General features: G+C 43.3%; 1 protein-coding gene across 1 annotated transcript; it reads left to right on the top strand.

Annotated features, from left to right (window-relative positions):
* Positions 1-2,080: 2,080 nt before the first annotated feature.
* On the top strand, positions 2,081-16,447 carry LOC140188484 (proproteinase E-like). Its single transcript, XM_072244779.1, has 8 exons — positions 2,081-2,120; positions 3,643-3,731; positions 5,501-5,604; positions 5,709-5,837; positions 8,273-8,409; positions 11,342-11,484; positions 12,711-12,863; positions 16,430-16,447. The coding sequence occupies exons 1-8, from the start codon at positions 2,081-2,083 to the stop codon at positions 16,445-16,447; spliced, it is 813 nt and encodes a 270-aa protein (XP_072100880.1).
* The last annotated feature ends 9,902 nt before the right edge of the window (positions 16,448-26,349 follow it).

Genomic DNA, 26,349 nt, shown 5'->3' with positions numbered 1-26,349 from the left:
ACAGCCGTCCAGCAGTACTTGCGCAGTACCAAGCAGAAGCAGAAACTGAGAGGACCATGAGATGTTCTCAAATGTATCAGCCAATCAAAGTCAAGGTCAAAGTTAAATTTTGGAGGTATGTTAATTGGCCTACAACAAACTAGGCAACGGAGGCTAAGTTACTTTACACCATTGTGACCAAGTTCAGGGAAGTTTGCAAACTAGTCGTGGATTTGTGGAATTCGTTGCCACATACAGCTGTGGAGGCTCGATCATTGAGGGTGTTTAAGGAGGAGATTGACAGGTATCTAATTAGTCAGGGTATCAAGGGATATGGGGAAAAAGCCAGAAATTGGAACTAGATGGGTGAATAGTTTAGCTCATGGGGGAGCTGCGGAGCAGACTCAATGGGCCGAATGGCCTACTTCTGCTCCTTTGTCTTGTGATCTTGTGATCTAGACTGATTTTGTCGACTTGCACATCAAACACGGTCACGGGTATAATTGCTCTATTAATAAAAGTGGTGCTTGAGTATTAATTTTGGGTGTCTGTTGTCACTAACTTCAAAAGTATTTAGACCATTGTTGTGAATTATTTTGTCCCAACAAAGGTGTTTGAACGTTAAAAGGTGTCTCATCAATTAGACTGTGCTCCCATTGTAAACACTGTATATAACTCAATGGAACTATCATCTGATTCAAAATAAAGCAGTAAACAAAGAAATCATGTTGAATTACCTGCTTTTTACCTTTGCTCTTTATAGTATAAAAGCTTGTTATACAGCACCTTGTGTTCAGGGTCACTCCACCGTGTGGATCTCCAAGAGAATGCCTGCTTGTCCATTTATATAAACAAGTGTTAGTGTCTCTCCAGTGATTAATTTCACAGTCACAACGAGCTGTTTAAACGTGATGGATAGGATGTCTAAATAAATACCTGACATTAGCAATGCAGTTTTACAAGGATAATTGCTCTAGTAATAAAAGTGTGGTGTGTGAGTCGATCAATGCTCAGAGGTTTTAATAAGAGTTCTGTGGCAAATTAACTGATCTTTAGAAGGACATCCATATAAAAATTAGAATCAGCTTACATGCCCCTGTGTCTTGACTGTGATCCTCTCCTCAAGCATTCTAGAATCTGGCTCAAGTGATCATTTGTCATGTGCCACGTGCATTATTTAATTTGGAGAGGTTCTAAACACACCTTATTATAGGGTTCTTTAAACTGATGATTTTCACCACAAGATTGGATCAGAAACAGGAATTAGCTAAGATTTTCTCTTGTTTGTGACTCAGCCTAAATTTGTTTCCCTCTTCACCACATCAGCTTCATTATCAACTTCAAATGTCTTTAATGGGAGAGCTACAGTATACGTAAATACTGACTTACAATCACTCATTTTGCATCATAACCTGAAATTCAAATTCACTCCTATAAGCCTTATTACACCTCACCCACAACAGCCTCTAGGTTAGGTCAACAAACTCACTGATTAGGGCAAAAATGAAAAAATCTGCAGATGCTGGAAATTCAAGCAACACACACAAAATGCTGGTGGAACGCAGCAGACCAGGCAACATCTATAGAAAGAGGTACAGCATTTTGTGTGTGTCACTGCTTAGGGATCAAGTTGCTTGGGATTCAGGGCAATGCATTATACCTATTATAATTGTATTGAATTATTACCTTTGTTCTAGTAAGTGTAAAAATTTGTTGTACTTCCAGTTTGGGCTGATGCTACTGAGAGGGTCAAGGAGAGAATGCCTGCTAGCCATGATGAAGGACCTTTCATATCAACCAGATTCAGGGTCTCTCCAGTAACTCTGTTCATCAATCACAGCAAAAGTTTCACAATTAGTGTAGTCACTCCACACAAATCAGAAATGAGTGACCTGTGTAAGAATGCTCCCATGGCAGATGGCAGACTGCATAAACAATGCGGCCTTGACGTGAGGACCTCAGATTGTTTAACTTTCCACTTAATGTGGGAAATAAAGCAGCTATCAGGATTATTAAAGTATCAAAAGGATCCAAAAGGTAGTTGCAAGCAGGGTATATAAAAGACCAAGTTGTACATTGGGACTCTCGGTAACACAGCAAGATGTATCAGTTGCTTCTCGTTGTCCTGCTTGCAGCCAGTGGTAAGTCACCAACAGAAAATGCCATCTAATCAGATAATGTGGAATGAACTTGTCACTGCCCACTAGCACACCTAAAAAGGAACAATGATAGTCTAGAAATTATCTTCTAGCATTTTAATTGCATTGTAACACCTATATGTGTCACCCCAAATCTGTATAAGCATTTCCATCTTGCATTAAGATTTCCCTTACTGCGTTACTGTGTTCTCCACTGTCATACTGGAACTAACGTTGTCCCTTTCAGTGCAGTATTCACAGATGATGTGTTGCAAGGTCTAACCATTACTGGAAATTGGCCTAATACGTATAATCTGCACAGCTAACACCCAACAGGGCATTCCATAATAGAAGCAATATTCTTCCAGCCAAAGGGGAATACAGCTACTTCATGAATGGATGACCCTGTTATGAGAGAGGATGAGAAAGTGTTCCCCAGTATCAGAGGGTTCTGGACCTACTGGGGAAGGACAAAGCCCAGAACAGTCCATGAGAGCAACCGAGACCCTCCAGGTAGTCATGACAGGAGGTTGCCAAGGTAATCTCTGAACAGAGTAATACAACATGACTGCAGTCTATGAATACTTGCACTCTGAGGAAGCCTGCAGCGAAGGAAAAGTCAATGAAGTCTTCTCTTCTGAAATACGGTTTGAGATTAAGGAAGAGAATGCAGAATTTAGAAACGTGGCTGCTTTGGGCATTGTCAGCAACGGTAAAACTTAAGACAAGATGATGTCAGAGAGCATGTGTTTCTGTAAACTATGAGTGATGAAGGTCTGACCTGATGGCCTTCTTATACACTGTCCCCCTGGTTGCCTCTGATGTGTCTGATGCCAACAGTAGTTTTCCATGCAACCAGCTAGGCAAATCTCCATTGGAAGTTAATATGAGTACAGATATACTGTATCATGGTAAATCAGTTCTGAATTCAAAGATGTCACGCTACTCTAAAAAAATGTCAGTTTCAGTGTGAGCAATGCATGCAAAATGCAACGAGTTAATAGAGTACTGAGGCACAGCCTGAGAAAGAAAAGATCTTTAGAAGTTGTTGATTCATAAATAAGTCAGTTCTCAAACCAGTGAGATTCAAAACAGTCCTGGAAATGATTTTTGGGTAATGGGGACAAATTGGAAAGTTTTACCCAGGGAAAGGGTGTTGGGGTAGATGAAAATCTCACCAGGAATGTGAGCATTTGAACTTCCTACTCCCCCCAAGATACTCCCCACTCCACATTAAGTCTAATAGCGATCTTACCACAGTGTTTCCCAGATTTGTGGAAAGGCTTTATTTAGGCCTGTATCTGCTTCATGTCCTAGGCCCCTCCTGATGTTCGATTCCATTGAAAATTGATGGAGGAATTCAGCACCGACCCGCGGTGTCCTTTCGAAGAAAGCAAGCACAGATTCACTTCCATTACAACAATGCACTATAATTGCAAAGCACACATTTGGAATGGCTACTTTAAATATGCAAATACATGTCATGAGGTGCTGCACAGCTAACCTGTCACTCCTGTATTTCCAGCATCTGGCTGTGGACAGAGTTACTACACCCCATATGCCTCAAAAGTGGTTAATGGAATTGATGCGAGGCCATACAGCTGGCCATGGCAGGTGAGAAAACAGGGTTTTAAACTCAAACTCCCTAAATACTAGAAGACAGAGGAAAACCAAATGGGAAGTGTAAAACTTCAATCAGTGACTGTGGAAATAAGAGGATTATCCTGCAGAAGCTAAGGTTCCTCTGTGCACATACAGTATATCCTCTGGTCCAAATGCTTCAAGTACCTTTCAAAGGCAAGGCACGTCAAAGACAAGGCACAAGGAGATGGGAGAAGTTAGGGATCAAAGTCATTAGAAACTAGTCACGATTAAATGCCTCTTAAGTTTGAATTTTATGAGGTTGACTTAGCAAAATGAAGAACAATGTAAAGGTGACAACAAATGTGGCATAGTGGTGCCACTGTCTCATAGCTCCAATGACAGAGGTTTAATCCTGACCTCTGGGACTGCCTGTGTGGGAACTTCTCATTCCCCCTGCGGTTTCTTCCCATATCCACCAATGCCGTCAGATGTTTCACAGTCAGTAGGAATGGAAGGTAACGTCTTGCTTTTCCATCTCACTCAACAGCAGCATCCTTGAAAATACAGTAAGAGTCAGCCTAGACAGCACGGTCATACTCTGGTCATGAGCTTCACTCCTTACTGAGCAGAGCTAAAACCAGGGGGATGCAGGAGGGAAATACAATAAGGCAGTTATCAGTTGCCAAATAAAACAAAAGAACAACTTGGATTTACAGCATATATTCCCATTAACATGGCAGAACTTCCAAAACAACAGAGCCACCAACAAACATTTGACGGAGTGCCAAGTAAAGAGATGTTAAGGCTGATGTTTGTCAGAGTGGATTAATGTGCATCTTAAAGGGAAGTGGGGTGGGAGAATGGAGAGGAGTAAGGATGGGAATGCAGATGTTAGAGACTTGACTGCTAAGCATGGTGGCAGTAGTGAGACTTGAGACCAGAACAGGAGGAATGCTGGTACCTCAGAGGTCTATCTGCTGGTTTAGAAAGGTAAATGTAAGCCTGGTTACTTAGACAACACACATAAAAGTTGCTGGTGAACGCAGCAGGCCAGGCAGCACCTCTTCCTAGAGATGCTGCCTGGCCTGCTGCGTTCACCAGCAACTTATATGTGTGTTGCTTGAATTTCCAGCATCTGCAGAATTCCTGTTGCCTGGTTACTTAGATTTGGCTTTTTTATTTTAGTATTCTTCATGCCTTGAATAAATCCTGAAGTTTTTTAAAATGTTTAAATGATTTGCAAATGTAACTGACCCTGAATACCACAGACACTATTGAAAAACCTTGCTAGCTTTGACAGGAGGTATGGCTTCACTCCCAGGTTTGTGCCCTTTCCGAAGTTGTCAAGGTGTTCCAAAGGTGGGGCCGCAGAGATTCGCTACATGAAGCCAATATTCCTGTACCTTACTGTCTGGCTCAAGGATGCGGGGAGTCAATGTCCAAGCCAAGTCCGTGCAAATAGGCATGGGCTCTGGGAATGAGTCTTGTCTACAAGCAAGTGTAGTTCTCTTCAGCAATGTAACCAAGGTGCAGATGACGATGAGAAATAGAAGGAGTCTTAGGTTTATTACCTCAGGAAATTACAGAGGAAATGGTGTAGGAAAGGGAAGAAAAGTAATTTTTGGGATCCTCTGGTTATAAGTAGAAAATTAAAGTAGAAAAGAATCAAGAATGATTGTGAGAGAAGGAGGTGAGGAAAATGTCTCCAATCAGAATCACCTATCAAGGAAGAAAAATGAGTACAGAACATGTTGCCAAAAAAAAGTGCAATATTAACTTGCAGTTTTGTTTACTATTAGGTTTCTTTGCGAGTTGGATATCCAGGAAGCAATTCATTTTCTCACACTTGTGGTGCGACGCTAATTTCCTCAAACTGGGTTATGACAGCTGGCCATTGTATCTCGTGAGTATGGCTGCAGTTTCAATATATTTCTTTCCTTTTCATCAAGATCGGCTACATTCCTGGAGTAAATGTGGTTTATATTTGATGCTGTTTTTTGTTGATAGTAATCGACGGGAATACCGTGTGGTACTGGGAGAGTATGACAGAGATGTTGAAGAGGGTGCAGAGCAGTTCATAAAGCCCAGTGGTATCTTTGTTCATCCACAATGGAATATGAACTGTGTGGCCTGTGGGTAAGTCATAACCTCATTAGATGCTCATTACTGATACATATTAATGTCTTCTTCCTCATTTTAGTACATAATATATTGTCCAAATTGCTTATAGTAAGGAATCTATAACAAAAAAGCTATTCAGAATTAAACTTAAGATGCTTCAAATGCTCAGGACTAAACAATGTCCAGCTCTTACTGCATGCAGTCATGACATGATTCTTCTTTGAAAATGCAGTACCATTTGTGCCTGGCTGGAGTGTTCCTGAAACAGTCTTCTCTTCTCTGCCAGTGGCATGGACTGTCAAACTCTTGTCTGCACAACACGTATGACTTGAATCACTGTTTCTGAGCAGTATACTGTGGACAGTCAAAGCATTACAGGACCTTACGGCCTACTCATTTATAAGAGCCAGTGTAGCTATTATTAGAACAATGCAGACATCCCATCTCTCCTGGAAGCTCCAGGAGTCTCCCGCATATTAATAGTGGCTCCCTGATGCCCGCAAATTATATACAATATTCCGGAAATCAATTTTTTTGAGAGCGAACGAGTGAGAGCGGGAGAGCGACAGAGAGAGAGAGCACGAGAGCGAGAGTGCGCCGCGACAGAGTATTCCAAAAAAAGAAAATATAAAACAGACGTCACCCCAGACTACACTAAAGTGTACCACTGCTTAATAGTGGTCAAAAATAATGACAGTGTTGCTTGCTGCACTGTTTACAACAGTGACTTTTCTATTGCCCATGGTGGGTTAAGACTGTAAAAGACATGTTGAGGTGAATTTAACAGGTGTCATTCGTTCACTAGCATAGCTAATGTTATTTAAACTAGCTGGCTAGCTGCTAAGGAGCTACTCTATTGCAGACATCCCATATCTCCTGGATGTTCCGGGAGTCTCCTGCAAATTGATGGTGCTACCTCTCTGAAATGAGTTTTTGCAGGGTGGGATGTCTGACAATGTTACTTTTTTCTGCATTAGTGTAGAAAGGAAGTCTCTAAGTACCGAAAATAACTAATAAGTGGTGTGTATAAAGGGCTTTCAGGTGATGAATCATGTTTGTTTTGTGGATATTGGATGCTGACAATCATTAACTTCTGTCTATGTTCATCAGTGACATTGGTCAATGTTGATGAAATGATATCCAATTCATTTTAAGAATATTCTAAGTTTGCTGTGTGAAAGGTCCCAATGAAGGACCAGTCCTCAAGAAGGGTCTCGGCCGGAAACGTCAACTGTTCATTCCTTCCCATGGATGCTGCCTGTACTGCCAAGCTCCTCCAGAAACATAGAAAACCTACAGCCCAATACAGGCCCTTTGGCCCACAATGCTGTGCAGAACATGTACTTTCTTTACAGATTACCTAGGGTTACCTATAGCCCTCTATTTTTCTAAGTTTCATGTACCTATCCAAGAGTTTCTTAAAAGATCCAATTGTATCTGCCTCCACCACCGTCGCCGGCAGCTCATTCCACGCACTCACCACTCTCTGCGTAAAAAACCTACCCCTGACATCTCCTCTGTACCTACTTCCAAGTACCTTAAAACTGTGCCTTCTCGGGTTAGCCATTTCAGTCCTGGGAAAAAGCCTCTGACTATCCACACAATCAATGCCTCCCATCATCTTATACACCTGTGTGTTCCTGTGTGGAGCAGTCTGTGCAATGTGATACAGCCACTATTGGAAATGCCACTATCCTTCAAACTCCCCTCACTCCCTCTGCTAGCTGCACTATGCTCAAGGAGAAAATTTGGACTTCAACTCTCCTTTGGTCAAGAAATGTTTGTAATATTCATAATTCAGCAGGGTGCTGCAAATTCTGACAAAAACTGGGAGGGTAGTAATTCAGTGTTTCAGATACAATTTTCTTGGTATGATGTGGTAGGGTAGAACAGGACTCTAGGAAGCCCTTCTCGGAGAGGTGAATTCTCATAGGTACGCATCAAGGGCAACACTTCTTTCTATAAGGGAACAGTAAGCGTGAATATCTGACTTGCATGGCCTCAATTGCTGAAAGAGGGATTACTCTGCTTAACTATTTGAGTAAAAGGAAAATGTGCTCCAAAAATGATTAAGTGGACAGCACGCTAGAATAGCTGGTAGAGCTGCTGCCTCACAGATTTGGCAACCCAGTTTTAATCCTGATTTCTGGTGCTGCAGGTGTGGAGTTTGTGAATTCTCTCTGTGACCAAACCCACCCCCCGCAATTAACTCCGAGTGCTGCTGTTTCCTCTCATATCCCAAAGACAGATGAGTTGATAAATTAATTGGGCACCATTAATTGCATTTGGCAGTTAAGTGTGTGGAAGAATCTGGGGACGGATGATAGAAATGTAGGAAGGGTAAAATTGATGCTTGATGTCCAGTCTAGATTCAGCAGGCTGAAGGGCTTATTTCTGTGTTGCATAACTGAATAACTGAGCATTAAGTAGGAATTTCCATTCTTTTGCAGGAATGATATCGCTTTAATCAAGCTCTCAGAGCATGCAGTCTTGAATGACAAAGTTCAGATTGCTTGTATTCCACCTTACGGTGAAATTCTTCCCAATAACTTTTATTGCTACATTACTGGATGGGGCCGGCTCTACAGTAAGTCAGCACAAACCGTCAACATTTTTTTTCTGGCAAAAGGTGACCAGTCTTTCCTCCCTCTCCGCGGCTGTTACTGGACCTGATGAGCATTTCCAGAATTTTCTTTTTTTTCAGATTTCCAGTAAATGTGTACTCAAAAGGTAGGACAAATGGAGGGAGCATTCTACAGTTGGACAAAGATGGGAGTATGGAGATTTTGAGGAGGGTGTTTTAGGATGGTAGGTTTACAAGGCTGTTGTAACTGTGAACAAAGTCACTGGAGGGACACAGAGCTAGTGGATATAGAAGCCTTTATTCTAGCAAAACAAGTATGCAGACATGATATTCGAGGCACACTTGGAAGAAGAGGCCTGCCTGACCCAATATTACATGGTATTTTTATCTGCTAAAGATCAAAGGTATCAGCAGGACAATTCTATAGTTACAATGTATCTACAATGCTTCCTTTGAATTGCATATAATTTTCAAACAACTCAGTCTTCACACCCACAGTTCAAACACCCAAAATGAATGTTAATTCCCACCTATTCTGGGCTGTATTCATGCTTATACAGGCTTCTGTGGTCAAATAAAAGGCCATTGTTCAGAGTTGCATTTTAAGTTCAATTTACTGTCCACTTTCAGGTCTGAAGACTGGCTGCTGTTAAAATTAGTATTTGCTATATACAGGTTTTCCCCGCCATTGGAAGGTAGAGTGTTCCTATGAAACGGCTCATAAGCCAAAATGTCGTAAAGCGAAGAAGCAATTACCATTTATTTATATGGAAAAATTTTGTGAGCGTTCGCAGACCCAAAAATAACCTACCAAATCATGCCAAATAACACATAAAACCTAAAATAATAGTAACATATAGTAAAAGCAGGAATGATATGATAAATACATAGTCTATATAAAGTAGAAATACTTTTCCACAATCATTGCCGGCACTGTTCTCTGCGATGAAAATCTGATGCAAGCGCTCTAAGCAGAAAATCTCACTCAAGCGCTGTTGGCAAAAACACTCTCTCCAGTAACCTCTAAGCTATGAAGCTGCCAAATCATACCAAATAACACGTAAAAATACACAGCCGATATAAAGTAGAAATAATGTATGTACAGTGTAGTATCATTTACCGGAATTGGGACAATGCCGAGTACACTGATGATGGTGTGTCCGGCTGAGTCGTCGCAGGTTGGGGTGGTGTAGTGGCCCCCACCCTCCGGGCCGACTGATACCGATCCACGAAGCATGCAGGGGTACAGCAGTAGCCGGGAGGCATCCAGCACATTTTAAGAAAAAAGCCGAAATAAACATGCTAATTAATTAGGTGCTGCCCGACAAGTAATTGTCGGCCCAGATCAGAGGCGATTGCTGATTGCATCGTCTCTGATCTGGGCTGACAATTACGTGTCGAGCGGCACCTAATTAATTAGCATGTTTATTTCGGCTTTTTTTTAAAAGATGTGCTGTGTGCCTCCCGGCTACTGCTGCATTCTCTGCGAATCGGTATCTGTCTGTGGCCCGGGGGTTGGGGTGGTGGGACACTGGGGTGTTATCTCATCGTCATCTGCTTCCATTAGAGCAGGCAGGTCACCTTCTCCTATGACTGCCTGCCTCAATGTCGAAGGTCGAGGTTCGTTGTCTGCAGTGGCTGATGTGGAAGGCTTGCTTGACTGCTGAACCTCGCGCATTTTTCTATCATACAGTTCTTTGTAAGCACTCAAACGATTCTGCAAATATTTCCTAAACCTACGTACCCTTTCAAAATTAAAGTCGTACTTTATCATTGCAGTGAAAATCTCACGCAGTTGCTTCACGTTCATTTCGCTAATGAATTTGGTTTCGATTGTTATCCTTTCCTCTTCCAATTGCATCAGCTCTTCATCTATCAGTTCTTGGTCATGGGATGCCAAAACCTCTTCAACGTCATCTTCGTCAGCTTCCACAAGCCAAACTCACGTTGTCCTTACTTCGTTCACCATGATCGAAACGCTTAATTATGTCTAGTTTTATGCTAAGTGTGACACCCTTACGAGCTCTTTCAGGCTTTTCCAATACCTCAGAACTCATCTTGCTAATGGCTGCTCAATGCAACGTGTTTAAGCAATGCCATTCCGAATCCGGGGGACGCGCGCTGCCTTTTATCGGGCGCTGATTTTTTTTTATCTCACGCTGATTTTTTCCGTAACAGTGAAAACACCTTCTGTTAGCGAAAACAGGGAACTAATGTAGGTCTTTCGTAACAGTGAGGTTTCGAAAAGCAGGGGACACCTGTACCATAATTCCAGAAAACATCCTAACAAAGACCATGTGGATTTAGTAGTATTGTTTATTAAGAAAGGTTTAGGAAGTTATAGGCAAAACAAAGGCAAATAGGACTAGCTTGGATGGGCACCTTTTTTGGCATGGACCAGTTCTGACACAGTATGACTCTATGAGTCTGTCAGAAGTATGGACATCTTAAACTAAAGTCAATGTAAGTCAGGGAACACATGGACTTACAGCCATGAGTAGCAAAAGTTTAAATGAGTTGAAGTCTACAGAGTGGGCAGAAGCTGAAAGACCCTCTGGAAATCACTGAAATTGTTGGGTCTGGGAGTTGACAACAGTACGACGGGTATCCAATGTGCTTTTGTCTCAACAGCTTTTCAAGTTAGCTATAATGCTGCAGTGCCTTGTTGTCATCAATTGGTGTCTTGACATAGTTAAGAGTGGGATGAAGAGCTTTGTTCTTTACACAGAGATTTTTTTGCATTATGAATTGGACAACTCTCATATCTTTTCCATAAAGAGAATGGTGAGAATCAACCCTTGGTCAAAGCAAAGAACAGTGACAGTAGGGACCTTTAGAGAAACTCTGTATCATTAATGCAACATTTACAGGTGCATCTACATTGCGATATTTTTGATATTTCATCATTGTGACTGGAATATTTTTGTCATTACAGCGAATGGACCACTTCCAGCAAAGCTACAGCAAGCTTACATACCAGTTATTGACTATGAGCATTGCAGTGCACCAGCCTGGTGGGGCACTACTGTGAAAGAGACCATGGTTTGTGCTGGAGGTGCTGAAAAGTCCGGATGCAATGTACGTAGTAAATCCAGATATTTATTTGAGCCTATTGAAGTGAGAGATAAGGCAGGTCCTTTCACATGGCTAACTTGAGGTCCCAAAACTCCAATCCACAACATAATGAAGAAGTGCCAGTAGATGCCACACAATGCCCCCAGCAAATGAGGTAATTGGTTCTAAACTCCATTAGCTCCAGGTGATGACCCCACCAATGTATCAGTTGGAAGCCTCTCTATCCACGTAGAAACTGCAGCTGCATTTGCAGCTTGTGTTTCTGGCAGCCCAATTGGCTAGAAGTTCTGTTGCCTACTGCCATCAGAGTGTTCTGGTCCACTGGATTGTGAGTGGGACCTGGGGTTGACTGCTGGAAGCCAGTACTACACATTTCTCTGAGCGTAGAGTCTTATGCTAGATCGACTGTAAACTTATGAAATGGTAATTCACATCCTGACCGCTATGCAATGATGTTTTCAATCCATGAAGTGAGCATTTATTTTCCGAATCCCTAAGTTATTGTCTATTTCAAATCCTTAGCAATTTCAGAGAACAGTCAAGAGTCAAAAGCTTTGCAGAGGGTCACATATAGGTTAGACGTGGTGAAGACAGTAAGTTTCTTTTCCTGCAGGACCTGACAGGTTTCTACATTAATCACTAGGGCACTCTCAACCCTGGCATCAACCACAAACCTGACCACATTTATTAACCCTGGGTCCGGCTGTTCAAGCAAGCCACAGTCCAGATGTTGGCCCCAGTTTTGGCTTCATACCCAACTCTCACTCTGGACCACTGGGTTGATTTCTCAATCAACCACAAACTGAGGCAAATTCTGCAAGTGTTGTAATTGACTTAACAGACACCACCAGACAAGGACGATCTATATCTCCAAAGTGGTGTCAAATTCATTTAAGACTGAATTAGGGTATAAGTTGGGAGGAAAGGTGATTTTTGATAAGTTTTATTCATTAATTTTTTTGTTTGTTTATTTATTACTTATTGTACCATTGCAGAGTTAGAATGATACCACATTAAACTTACACAAAAGTGTGTTTGACAACAATATGTGAAATAATCACATTCCAACATTTCCCATTTACTTTTTGTTCACATAATGGAGGACAGTCATTTTGACAAAGTATTGTGGGGAACTTCCAGCTCGTGCTGAATTGTGGTGTACTGTGCATTGGCAATTACCATAGAGGAAGGAATTAAAAAGTAGAAACAATTTGTCTCATTTTCTTCAGGGAGACTCAGGTGGACCTTTGAACTGCCAGGGTTCTGATGGACGCTGGTATGTCCATGGTGTAACCAGCTTTGTGTCAGCCTATGGATGTAACACCTATAAGAAACCCACAGTCTGGACTCGAGTATCCGCCTTCAATTACTGGATTGCTCAGGTAGGTACCATTTTCATGCAGAAAGGAATGTTAATATGTTGGACTTGTTATGCAAATCAGAAATGAAATGTCAGCTCAGTCTACACACATCATAGCAACTTTGATGTGTGCTGCTTGCATTTCCAGCATCTGCACAATTCCTCGTGTTTGTGTCAGCTCAGTCTGATGTCCCTGGGTCAGTGCATTCGTTCCATTATCCCATTCATTTGCACCATATTTCCTTTTGTCTTTTGCATTTTAAAATTTGATTTATTCAGCTAAATTATTTTCCAATCCAACTTTTGAATTGTTTCATGATCTAAAAATTCTCATGATGAGTTAAGTTCTTTTGCATTCCCCAACAGCAGAAATCTGGGTCATTGTTCACCAGACTGTTGGTTCTTAACGGCCGGCAGCATATCATTTAGACCTCCCATAACAGTTGAAGCTGTGGTTATTGTTACAGCCTTTGCTTTTATACTCCTCGTAACTATATTGTTGAACCCTGGTATCGACTGATCTAACTTTTCTATGGCTCTGCACTCTCTGATTTAAAGGTAGCCCAACTAAAGTGTTTATATATATTTGCTATCATCTCTGCCTTTAAGCATTGTATACTGTGCATTCAGCAAAGGGGTCTGTTTGCCTCTGTGACTTCAAACATCAGAATCATAATCAGATTTATTATCACTGTCATATGACATTAAATTTGTTTTTTTTTGCAGCATGCAATGCAAAGCATGAAGTTATTATAAATTGCAAAACAGTGCAAGCAAAGGAATTAATAAGATAATGCTCTTGAGTTCATGGACTGTCAGAAATCGATGGCAAATGCAGAAGAAACTGTTTCTGAATCATTGAGAGTGGGTCTTCAGGCTCCTGTAAGTTCTCCCCGATGGTAATAATGATCAAAGGGCATGTCCCGGATGGTGAGGATCCTGCCTTCTTGAGGATTACCCCTTAAAGAAGCCCTTGATAGTGGAGTGGGGGGGGCTGCCCATGATGGAGCTGGCTGAGTCTACGTCCCTCTGTAGCCTCTTGTAATCCTGTGAACTGAAGCCTCCGAACCGGGCTATGAAGCAACCAGTCAGAATGCTCTCCACATCCATTATAGCATAGTAACATAAGCAGGAGACCAAAGAACTCCGTAAGCTGCCTGTGTTTAGTTTATTAGGATAAGTGGTAAAGATCTAACTACTCTAGACCTAAGGGCACCGACGAATCTCCCACCATACCCCTAACTCGTGAGTAGTTGTTACTGAGCCCAGTTGTCATTATCTGTTGAGAAAAAAATGGAATAACTATCTCAATGTCTTCCATCTGACAGTTGACAGATGGTTTGGACTAGCAAGTGGGAAATTTGGGCTTAAGATCTGCATAAACACACAAGAGCGAGAGTAGGTGGAGGACTGTTTTAAGGCATTACTACAAAAATAGCAAGGGATTCTATTATCTCGTCCACTGCACTTAGAAGGAAGCAAGGATTTGGAATAATCCTGAGTGCCTGGAACACAGCTTAACCTCTCCAGTTCTGGGCTTTAAATTATTAGGGCTGCCTATCAGATCAGATACATTAGTAGTTGTGTACATTAAAGAAATACTGTTTGGTGTGACTGCTCATTTCCTTTGTTCTTCCTCAAGATCAGAGGCAAAAGGAAAGCAGTGTCTCCTGACCCTGACATTAATTATTGAAAGGGTTGTTGATGGAAACTGAGCAGACTATCATCAGACCGTACTGTATGTGCCAAGGAGGCCATGGTCAACTGCTCAGTGGCATCCAGCTATAAGTGCGCTGGAACTAGACCTGAGGTGGGAGCTGGGATTCAGATGTGGATCTTAAATGGACGGTAGCGATTCAAAGGGAGCATCAGAATAGTGTCATCTAAAAGCCTTTTGAGACTTTAGAAAACATCACAAGCTCTTGATGCAGGAAATGGGATTTAGGGAAAAAGGCGAATCGAGGCAAGTTTTGGACCAGCACACACAGGCCGCTAAAACAGAGGATCTACCGTACAAGATGCATCTTAGTCATGTGTCAATTTTTTACTTTATACTTTATTGTCGCCAAACAATTGATATTAGAAGGTACAATCATCACAGCGATATTTGTTTCTGCGCTTCGCGCTCCCTGGAGTACAGATCGATAGTAAATATTAAAAATTTAAATTATAAATCATAAATAGAAAATAGAAAAGGGAAAGTAAGGTAGTGCAAAAAACCGAGAGGCAGGTCCGGATAGTTGGAGGGTACGGCCCAGATCCGGGTCAGGATCCGTTCAGCAGCCTTATCACAGTTGGAAAGAAGCTGTTCCCAAATCTGGCCCTACAAGTCTTCAAGCTCCTGAGCCTTCTCCTGGTTTTGATGGGGTGGGTCATGTCCTTGATTATCCTGGCAGCACTGCTCCGACAACATGCGGTGTAAAGTGAGTCCAAGGACGGAAGATTGGTTTGTGTGATGTCCTGGGCTGTGTTCACGATCTTCTGCAGCTTCTTGCAGTCTTGAACAGGACAACTTCCATACCAGGTTGTGATGCACCCTAGAAGAATGCTTTCTATGGTGCATCTATAAAAATTAGTGTGGGTTTTAGGGGACAGGCCAAATTTCTTTAGCTTTTTCAGGAAGTAAAGGCGCTGGTGGGCCTTCTTGGCAGTGGACTCTGCTTGGTTGTCATTTATAGAACTATCCTCATGGGTAACCAATGCAACAACCTTATATACAGGCAATGCATTGCGAGTGCTGGGACTCAGAGCATGGAATGTCAGAGAACAGGGCCAGTGGCAGAGAAATCCAGCACATCAATGCAACTACAAAGAAGGCATGACAGGGGCTGTATTTAATTACGAATTTGAGGATTTGGCACGTCACCAAAAACACTTGAAGGTTTCTACAGACATACCATGGAGAACATTCTAACTGGCCACATTGCCTTCCGGTATGGAGGGTGGGGGGTTGCTACTGCACAGGATCGAAGTAAGTTGCAGAGAGTTGTAAACTTAGTCAGCTCCATCATGGGTGCTCACTTCCGTAGTATCCAGGACATCTTCAAGGAGCGATGTGTCCATCATTAAGAACCCCCACCACCCAGGTCATGCCTTATCCTCATTGCTACCATCAGGAAGGAGGTACAGAAGCCTGAAGGCACACACTCAATGATTCAGGAACAGCTTCTGCCCCTTTGCCATCCTGTTTCTGAATGTGCGTTGAACCCACAAACACTACCTCAATACTTTTTTTATTTACTGTAATTCACAGGTTTTTTTTTCTGTTATTATGTATTGCATTGTACTGCTGCTACAAAGTTAACAAATTTTGTAACATACGCCGGTGATATTAAACCTAATTCTGATTCTGAAAATGTTTCATAGTCCTGAGTTCTAGGTGCGGAAGCTGCCAGGTTCACTGATTTCTACCTAGTAAGTGTTAATATGGACGCAAATAATCAAATATAGAGAAGTACAAAAGGTTGGCTACATCTTACATACATGACAGACCAAATATACCTGAGCATGTCAAGATCCCTTTACTCCCTTGTTTTTAATTACTTTAATGGGAAGCAGTGTAATTAATCTTTATTTTTCTTCTTTCAGACGATGGCCTCCAACTAATAGAAGTAAAGAATGATTATCATCAATTTGTTATTCATTGATGAGCAATAAACAAAATCATTAAGAAAAAGTTGTCTGTGATTTTTGAGTCATTCTGAAAAGCCTATTAATAAAAAGATTTTTAAAATGAAAATGAAATGAAAAGCCTGGCTAATTTTCAGTTCCCCTAATGTAGAAATGTTTCTTAGGAATGTTCTAATCCCTGAATGGAGCATTTGCAGACATTTTTTTCCTGTACAAGAGTATAGGGCTCAAGGCAAATTGACCCTAATCCGTTCGAAGTTGAAGAAGAGGAGAAAGCAAGAAAGAAGAACAAAGAATAAAAAGAGAAATATTTCTTATTATATAGTATCACATATGTCTCAGACCTTTGCTTCAGGGACCCATTTTGAGCAATGATTGTTTAGGTCTGAGCAAGAATTTGTGTGAAACAGGTTCCCTAATGTGAATATTATGAATGACATTAGTTCAGGAAGTAGTTGTTAGTCATCACTCCGTTTGGTGTTTAAATACCAGAAAGTTGAGTGCTATCAACACACACACAAAATGCTGGTGGAACACAGCAGGCCAGGCAGCATCTATAGGAAGAAGTACCTATAGAAATACCTTCGCCAGGACTAACGGGAAAAAGAGATAGTAAGAGATTTGAAAGTGGGAGGGGGAGGGGGAGACCCGAAATGATAGAAGACAGGAGGGGGAGGGATGAAGCCAAGAGCTGGGAAGTTGATTGGCAAAAGGGATTCAAGGCTGGAGAAAGGGGAATATCATAGGACGGAAGGCCTTGGAAGAAAGAAAGGGGGAGGGGAGCACCAGAGGAAGATGGAGAACAGACGAGGAGTTATTGTGAGAGGGAAATAGAGAAAAAAATATATATAAAAATAAATTAGCGATGGGGTAAGAAGTAGAGGAGGGGCATTAACGGAAGTTAGAGAAATCAATGTTCATGCCATCAGGTTGGAGGCTACCCAGACGAAATATAAGGTGTTGTTCCTCCAACCTGAGTGTGGCTTCATCTTGACAGTAGAGGAGGCCATGGATTGACATATTGGAATGGGAATCGGACATGGAATTAAAATGTGTGGCCACAGGGAGATCCTGCTTTCTCTGGCCGACAGAGCATAAGTGTTCAGCGAAGCGGTCTCCCAATCTGCGTCGGGTCTCACCAATATATAGAAGGCCAGATCGGGAGCACCGGACAGTATATCATACCAGAAGACTCATAGGTGAAGTGTCGCCTCACCTGGAAGGACTGTCTGGGGTCCTGAATGGTGCTGAGGGAGAAAGTGTAAGGGCATGTGTAGCACTTGTTCCGCTTACACGGATAAGTGCTGGGAGGGAGATCGGTGGGAAGGGATGGGGGTTACGAATGGACAAGGGAGTCGTGTAGGGAGCTATCTCTGCAGAAAGCAGAAAGAGAGGGGGAGAGGGAAAGGTGTGCTTGGTGGTGGGATCCCGTTGGAGATGGCGGAAGTTACAGAGAATTGTATGTTTGAACGGACACGCCGACTGTACCTCTTCCTATAGATGCTGCCTGATCTGCTGCATTCCACCAGCATTTTGTGTGTGTTGCTTGAATTTCCAGCATCTGCAGATTTTCTCGTGTTTGATTTGAATGCTATTGTGTTATTTGAGATTTACAAGGATGTTGTGTGGATTGGAGGGCGTACCTTATGAGAATAGGTTGAGTGAGGGGGTATAGTTTTAAGATGCTTGGAACAAAGTACCGAAGCGATGCCAAGGGTAAGTTTTTCACACAGAGAGTGGTGGCTGTGTGGAATGTGCTGCCAGTGGTGGTGGTGGAGGCGAATACAATAGGGTTTTTTGTAAGCCTCTTAGACAGGCACATGGAGCTTAGAAAAATAGACGCTGAGGAAATTCTAGGCAATTTCAAGAGTAGATTATATGGTCAGTACAACATTGTGGGCCGAAGGGCCTGTAATGTGCTGTAGATTTCTATGTTCTATTGAATTGACTCTAAAGTTGCTGCCTCTGAGAAAGAATTAGCCATGTGTGAGTGGATGGCAGTTGTAGATAATTGCACAAAACAATCTCATAAAAAATGTTGTTTATTTTTCTATGATACGGAAAGGGTCCAATTGGTCCACTGACACGACGTTGTCTCTCCAAATGTTCCAGTAGTACTACCTCCCCATTTATCTCTCTGTTACTTGTTCTCGCTCACATGCCTACCAACTCACCCATTTCTCCTACCACCTTCCTACAATGTACAGGCCACGTAAAGCTGGAGTCACTGGACTGTGGGGAGGAAACAGGAGAAACCCATGCAGTCACAGAGAGAACATGCAATCTCTATGCAGTCAGCATCCGAAGCCAGGATCAAACCTGGATCATAAAGCCATCGAGCCATAAGACCCTTCAGCCCATAACTTCCATGCTGACCATGTACCCAATTATACTAATCCTGAAAGGATCCCGATTTATTCCCCTCCCCCCACATTCTCATCAATTCTCCCCCGCAGATCACACCAAACATAGGATAATTACTAGAGCTGTGGGCGACAGCATGAGTTACTTTGTCTCGGTAAGAAATGTCAATAGACCACTCATGATGGTTTAGCAAGAGAGGGCACTGGACATATAAGATGATGAGAAGCATAGATACAAAGTATAGATATTTTTTTTCCCAGGGTTGAAATCTCTGATACTACAGGGCATGCACTTAAGGTGAGAGGAGGGGAACATTTCAAAGGAGATGTGTGGGGCAAGGCTTTTGAAAAGAGTTTGTTCTTTTCTCCCTGGAATGTCCTGTCAGAGGTGGTAGCAGAGGTAAATAGGATAGAGGTGTTTAAAAGGCTCTTAGATAGGCACATGGATGTGCAAAAAATGGGTGGGGGTGGTATGACCCTTGTGTAGGCAGAAGGGATTAATTTAGTTAAGTGTTACTAGCTTAATTAGTTTTCAACAACATGGTTTAATTTGGCATCATGGTCAGCACAAATAACATCAGTTAGTTCTATATTCTTTGCTTTATGTTCTATGTTCACTTTCTCCAACATTTGGGACACCATCAGCAGAGTTTGCAGATTCAGTTGAAGAAAACTTCATTCCTTAGGACCTCTAACTACTGTCCCCGCTATGCTGCAGAAAATAGATCTGTATAGAAATAGAACATAGAAATTTACAGCACATTACAGGCCCTTCGGCCCACAGTGTTGTGCTGACCATGTAACCTACTCTAGAAACTGCCTAGAATTTCCCTAGCGCATAGCCCTCTATTTTCTAAGCTCCATGTACCTATCTAAGAGGTTCTTAAACAGTGGCGGCGCCAGAGATTTTTTCTTGCTGGTGCTACAGAGGGGAAAATGATTCAGTGATGGCGCTGAGGGATGCACTGTATTGTAATATGTATTCGCAAAGCCAGACGCGAAGCGTTAAAAAGTCAGTTTCAACCATTATGTAACACACATCAAAGTTGCTGGTGAACGCAGCAGGCCAGGCAGCATCTCTAGGAAGAGGTACAGTCGACATTTCAGGTTGAGACCCTTCGTCAGGACTAACTGAAGGAAGAGTTAGTAAGGGATTTGAAAGTTGGAGGGGGAGGGGGAGATCCAAAATGATAGGAGAAGACAGGAGGGGGAGGGATGGAGCCAAGAGCTGGACAGTTGATAGGCAAAAGGGATACGAGAGGATCATGGGACAGGAGGCCTAGGGAGAAAGACAAGGGAGGGGAAACCCAGAGAATGGGCAAGGGGTATATTCAGAGGGGCAGAGGGAGAAAAAGGAGAGTGAGAGAATGTGTGCATAAAAATAAGTAACAGATGGGGTACGAGGGGGAGGTGGGGCAGCATTATGTGCCTACTATAAATGCCTCTGTTGATTCACAAGCAACAGCAGTTGTTAGATCTAATATGGAAGTGAACTGTTACAGTGTCAACGGCATCGGAGACAACCTGGGCTACATGGAGCATAAACAAAACAACAGAGCATCCTAGCAACAGCGGACAACGTGAATCACGCACCAATACCGCAATCAGCGTCAAATGCGTGCTTTTCAACACGAACCCACTGCTATTCGCACTTCATAGACAGCAATGCCAAAAGATACACCGTTATTAAAGTCAAACAACAGGTGCACGGCTTTACCAGGAGTTGGACAAATCCTACTCTGACCATGCAATACCTCAATTAATTCGGCTATTGAATTTAAACAAAAATCAACAGAATCGCCGCTTGGAACTCCGTCTAACCAAACCAGTAGGCTTAATAGCAGTAAATGTAATATTTTAGGATTTGCAGGAAACATAAGGACTATGGGGTATCCACCACAAAATAATAACAATAATCAGCATTAGTATTGGCCCAATTTTTTAAAAAATCAACTGCACTCACCATTAATGTTTTCAGAGAAGCACAATCCGTCTCTTGTTGTGATCGTGGGCAACAGAGTTTGAAACGAAGTTTTAAAGCAGCTGCAGAGTTTCAAAAAACTCACCCGCTTATGGTGCATTGCTCACAACATCCACTAAAAAAAGGTTAAGCCTGTGAACATGGCCGTGTATATATAATGCCTGCGGGACCTCTTTCCTGAACTTCTCATGTACCCCGTTATTGCACCTGGGCATCACTGCCGCCCCGTCCTAACACTGACCCAGACACGCGTTATCAATGACACACTCGGCGAGTGTCTGTTCAATGCTTTTAAAAAGCGACTCTGCGTCCAACCCTTCTGCTGGAGAGAAGTGCAAGAATTCTTCAAGCACTGTTTCGTTATTCAGATACCGCACCACCCCTGATACTTTCTCCTTTTTACTCAAGTCTTTACTTTCATCCACCATGATGGTAAAATGTCCAGCCTCCTGGATTTCTGCTCTTATTTGACGTCTGACCATATCTGCCATGATACCCATAATTTCATTTTGGATATCGTGATGGGCGTTTTTTGCATTTCCAGGATTGTCCTCTATTTTTTTTAGCTACAGTATTATCAAACTGCCCAATTACACTGAGCAACTCAACAAAGTTCTCCTATTGCCAGATCCATCATTCTCCCGGTGTCTTCGCTGGGCAACGCCTTGGCTCGCAGTATAGCGTAGCGACTCAACCACTGCTCTCATATACTGTACTCACGATCTTCTTGGACAATCTTTGCATGTCCTTTATCAAGCATATTTCCCAATCTTGAACCGTCTTGCTTTCTCGATCTGAATTCGGCCCGTGCCTCCATCGCAAACTTATGAGCTGCACTTACACGGTGGGGTTTGAAAGCTGCTGTAGCTTTCCGCCCGTTACGGTAACCGGTGACTCAGATTGGAACCCATGTCCTCCACACAGGAGATGCCTGCATGCAAAGCAGAACGTAGCATATTTTGCGATTGAATATTCCAGCCAGTCAAACCAGCCACGAATAAAACTCCTTTGCTGATTGCCAGAATGTTGCGAAGGGTACTTTTTCAATGTTGGCCGACAGGGTCCTTCCTCAGGCTGCTGGCTAACATCGCTAACAGTATTCCCACTTGCACTAAGAGCGGCTAGAGAATTGGTTGGCAGACAGGAAGCAAAGAGTGGGAATAAACGGGACCTTTTCAGAATGGCAGGCGGTGACTAGTGGGGTACCGCAAGGCTCAGTGCTGGGACCCCAGTTGTTTACAATATCTATCAATGACTTGGATGAGGGAATTAAATGCAGCATCTCCAAGTTTGTGGATGACACGAAGCTGGGCGGCAGTGTTAGCTGTGAGGAGGATGCTAAGAGGATGCAGGTGACTTGGATAGGTTGGGTGAGTGGGCAAATTCATGGCAGATGCAATTTAATGTGGATAAATGTGAAGTTATCCACTTTGGTGGCAAAAATAGGAAAACAGATTATTATCTGAATGGTGGCCGATTAGGAAAAGGGGAGGTGCAACGAGACCTGGGTGTCATTATACACCAGTCATTGAAAGTGGGCATGCAGGTACAGCAGGGGGTGAAATAGGCGAATGGTATGCTGGCATTTATAGCGAGAGGATTCGAGTACAGGAGCAGGGAGGTACTACTGCAGTTGTACAAGGCCTTGGTGAGACCACACCTGGAGTATTGTGTGCAGTTTTGGTCCCCTAATCTGAGGAAAGACATCGTTGCCATAGAGGGAGTACAAAGAAGGTTCACCAGATTGGTTCCTGGGATGGCAGGACTTTCATATGAAGAAAGATTTGATGAACTAGGCTTGTACTCATTGGAATTTAGAAGATTGAGGGGGGATCTGATTGAAACGTATAAAAGCCTAAAGAGATTGGACAGGCTAGATGCAGGAAGATTGTTCCTGATGTTGGGGAAGTCCAGACCGAGGGGTCACTGTTTGAGGATAAGGGGGAAGCCTTTTAGGACTGAGATTAGGAAAAACTTCTTCACACAGAGAGTGGTGAATCTGTGGAATTCTCTGCCACAGGAAACAGTTGAGGCCAGTTCATCGGCTATATTTAAGAGGGAGTTAGATATGGCCCTTGTGGCTACGGGGATCAGGGTGTATGGAGGGAAGGCTGGGGCGGTGTTCTGAGTTGGATGATTAGCCATGATCATAATAAATGGCGGTGCAGGCTCGAAGGGCCGAATGGCCTACTCCTGAACCTATTTTCTATGTTTCTATGTTTCTATGTCCTCTTCTGAATCCGCTCCATTTCTTGTTCCTCTACTTCGCCCTCACACTCCTCCGATGAACTGCTGTCGTCCTCATCCCCACTTACTCCTTTCTGTATGTCACTTTCAATTCAGACAGGCTCAGAGACTGCACTGCTTCCTCTGGATGAGGTCGTTTTCTGACTAAAAATCGATCCCTTTTTCGCGCCCGCCAAAATAATGCACGTGCGCGTGTGGCATCAGTTAGTCTCGCGAGACCACGGATCTGTGCCTGGATGTACTCTCGCGTGAGTGACGTCACCACCTACATGATCTTAGAGCAGCTGAACTGATCCGAGGACAGCAACGGCAAAGACATTGACAACAAACGAATAAGCAGAAGTGTAGAGTATATCTGACAGAGGTTATAACTTTATTGCTGCGTGGGTGCTATGGTAATAGCGGGCGCTGTTTCACTAGATCAACTGGAGAAACAAGCCGTATTCAGAACTATATTGTCACAATGGCGGGGGCATAGGGAGCAAGGGTGGACCCAAATGCAAGACACATCTTGTGAGGTTCTGTAGATTTAGTTTATTGTTCGATACCAGGAGAGCAAGGCAGGAGCAGGAAATAGCGAACTGGACAAGGACTCAGGACTATGAATAGGCTGGGAACAAGGGCCTGGGCTTGGACTCGGAATCGGCTCCCAGAACTAGAGGAGACATGAAGAGGCTAGGGTATGGACTCCGAGCCAGAGACTGGTCAAGGACCCAGGACCTGGGTCTTGCCTCGGGCTTGGACCCCAGAACCAGGCAAGGACATGATATGGCTAGGAAGAGGAGGAACATGGAAAACAGAACCTCGGTCTTGGGAGAGCAGGTACATGGAACCATAGTTGGACACAGATCACAGAGTCGGGACCCCTCCTTGGGTACAGGACATAGGGCCGGGACTCACACACAGAACAGAGAGCTGGGACCCCTCCTTGGGTACCGGACATAGGACCAGGAGTCATGACCCTCCGCGGGGCAACGGCAAGACAGCCTGACTTACCTCGCGGAGGTGAGGACAAGACTCGACAAGACATGATTCCCCGCGCGGCAACAGCAAGACGGCCAGACTTACCCCCACGGAGGCGAGGACCAGACAAGACAAGACATGACCCCCCCCCCTCCCGCAGAGCAACGGCAAGATGACCTGACTTACCCCACGGAGATGAGGACAAGACAAGACAAGACCAACACGTATGAACACCAGACAGTACCTATCTAGCTCCGGCAATGGAACTAGACCAAGGTGCAGGCGAGGGCTACAGACGAGGGCTAGAGGTGAGAGGGGCAGAGAAGGGATTCAGATAGTGGGGTAGGACAGGACTCACAGACCACCAGGGCCTGGACTTGACTCGGAACTGGGAAGCCGCCAGGGCCAGGACTTGGACTTGGAACTTGAATGCCGCCAGGGCCAGGACTTGGAACTTGAATGCCGCCAGGGCCAGGACTTGGACTTGGAACTTGAATGCGCCAGGGCCAAGACTTGACTTGGTACTTGAATGACCCAGAGCCAGGTCTTGACTTGGAGCCTCCGGGTAGTGGTGAGCTCTTGACTCGGCCTGGGAGTAGAATTTTAGTAGACAGCGGTTCTTGATTCCCTTCGGCGGATTAACTGATGGACCCACCTCGGTGAGAAAACTTTGCAGGCTCGCTTTGGCGAGGTAACTTGACAAGGTCGCTCTAGTGAGGAAAGGCAAATTACCGGCACTCGCTTCGGGCGGAAACTAGGCTTGCTCCGGCCAGATGACATTGGCACACCGTACCTTGGTGACTTTGCAGATGCTCCCCCACCGAACGGCTGAAAGCCGGAGACTAAACTACCGGTTCAGCCGAGTGTTAATTGCCTCTAATCACCAAAGTCGAGGGACACGGGACACGGGGAATCAACGATCTGGATCGTAACATAAACAAGCTAAATTTAAAGGGACCCCAATCCGGACTATGACATATACAGAGAAAGCAAAGCAGCTGCAGTTAATTTCTTGGTGGTGCTGTGGTGGGGCTATTGCAATTTCTGTGGGGCTATAGCCCCAGCTAGCACCACCTTAGCGCTGCCCCTGTTCTTAAAAGACCCTATTGTATCTGCCTCCACTACCATTGCATACAGTGCATTCCACACACTCACCACTCTCTGTGTGAAAAACTTACCTCTGACATCCCCTCGGTACCTATTTCCAAGAACCTTAAAACTATGCCCCCTTGTGTTAAACTGTATATTACAAATCATCTCAAAATAATGTTTAGGGATCTAAGCCACTCAAGCTTTACACAAATATTCACTTACTTAAATATTTTAACTGTATTTTAATTCTTCGAGTGGAAGGATTTTAATTCTTCTTTAATTCTATTTCAATCCTTCCTCTTCCTTTTAGAGGTAACAAGTAGGTCTCGTTCACCAATCAACTTCCCAACTCTTTACTTCACCCCTCCGCCCACCTCCCAGTTTCACCCTTCACCATATGTTTCTTCCTACCCTCGCCCCCCACACCCCAACCCTCTAACTCTGACTCCTCATTTTTTTTTTTCTCCAGTCCTGCTAAAAGGGTCTCTGCCCAAAATGTCGACTGTACTCTTTGCCATAGATGCTGCGCGGCCTGCTGAGTTCTTCCAGCATTTTGTTTGTGCTACTTGGATTTCCAATATCTGCAGATGTTCTCTTGTTTGTGAAGTAGGTCTTTCAAACTATGCATGGATGTGAGGAGTGTTCTCAAAAGTACAAAAGGTTGGCTACATCTTACGTACATGACAGACCAAATATACCTGAGCATGTCAAGATCCCCTTACTCACTTGTTTTCAATTGCCTTAGAGGGAAGCAGTGTAATTAATCTTAATTTTTCTTCTTTCAGACGATGGCCTACAACTAATAGAGGTAAAGAATGATTATCATCAATTTGTTATTCATTGATGAGCAATAAACAAAATCATTAAGAAAAAGTTGTCTGTGATTTTTGAGTCATTCTGGAATGCCTATCAATAAAAAGATTTTAAAAATGAAAATGAAATGAAAAGCCTGGCTAATTTTCAGTTTCCCCTAACGTAGAAATGTTTCTTAGGAATATTCTAATCCCCGAATAAAGCATTTGCGACAGTTTTTTCCTGTACAAGAGTATAGGGCTCAAGGCAAATTGGCCTAATGCGTTGGAAGTTGAAGAGGAGAAAGCAAGAAAGAAGAACAAAGAATAAAAAGAAAAATATTTCTTATTATATAGTATCACACATTTCTCAGACCTTTGCTTCAGGGACCCATTTTGAGCAATGATTGTCATTTAGGTCCGAGCAAGAATTTGTGTGAA

Source organism: Mobula birostris, chromosome 27 (genome assembly GCF_030028105.1).
Source record: "Mobula birostris isolate sMobBir1 chromosome 27, sMobBir1.hap1, whole genome shotgun sequence".
NCBI classification, from domain to species: domain Eukaryota; kingdom Metazoa; phylum Chordata; class Chondrichthyes; order Myliobatiformes; family Myliobatidae; genus Mobula; species Mobula birostris.
Note: the sequence above shows the minus strand (reverse complement) of the source record. Positions and strands in the feature narration are given on the sequence as shown.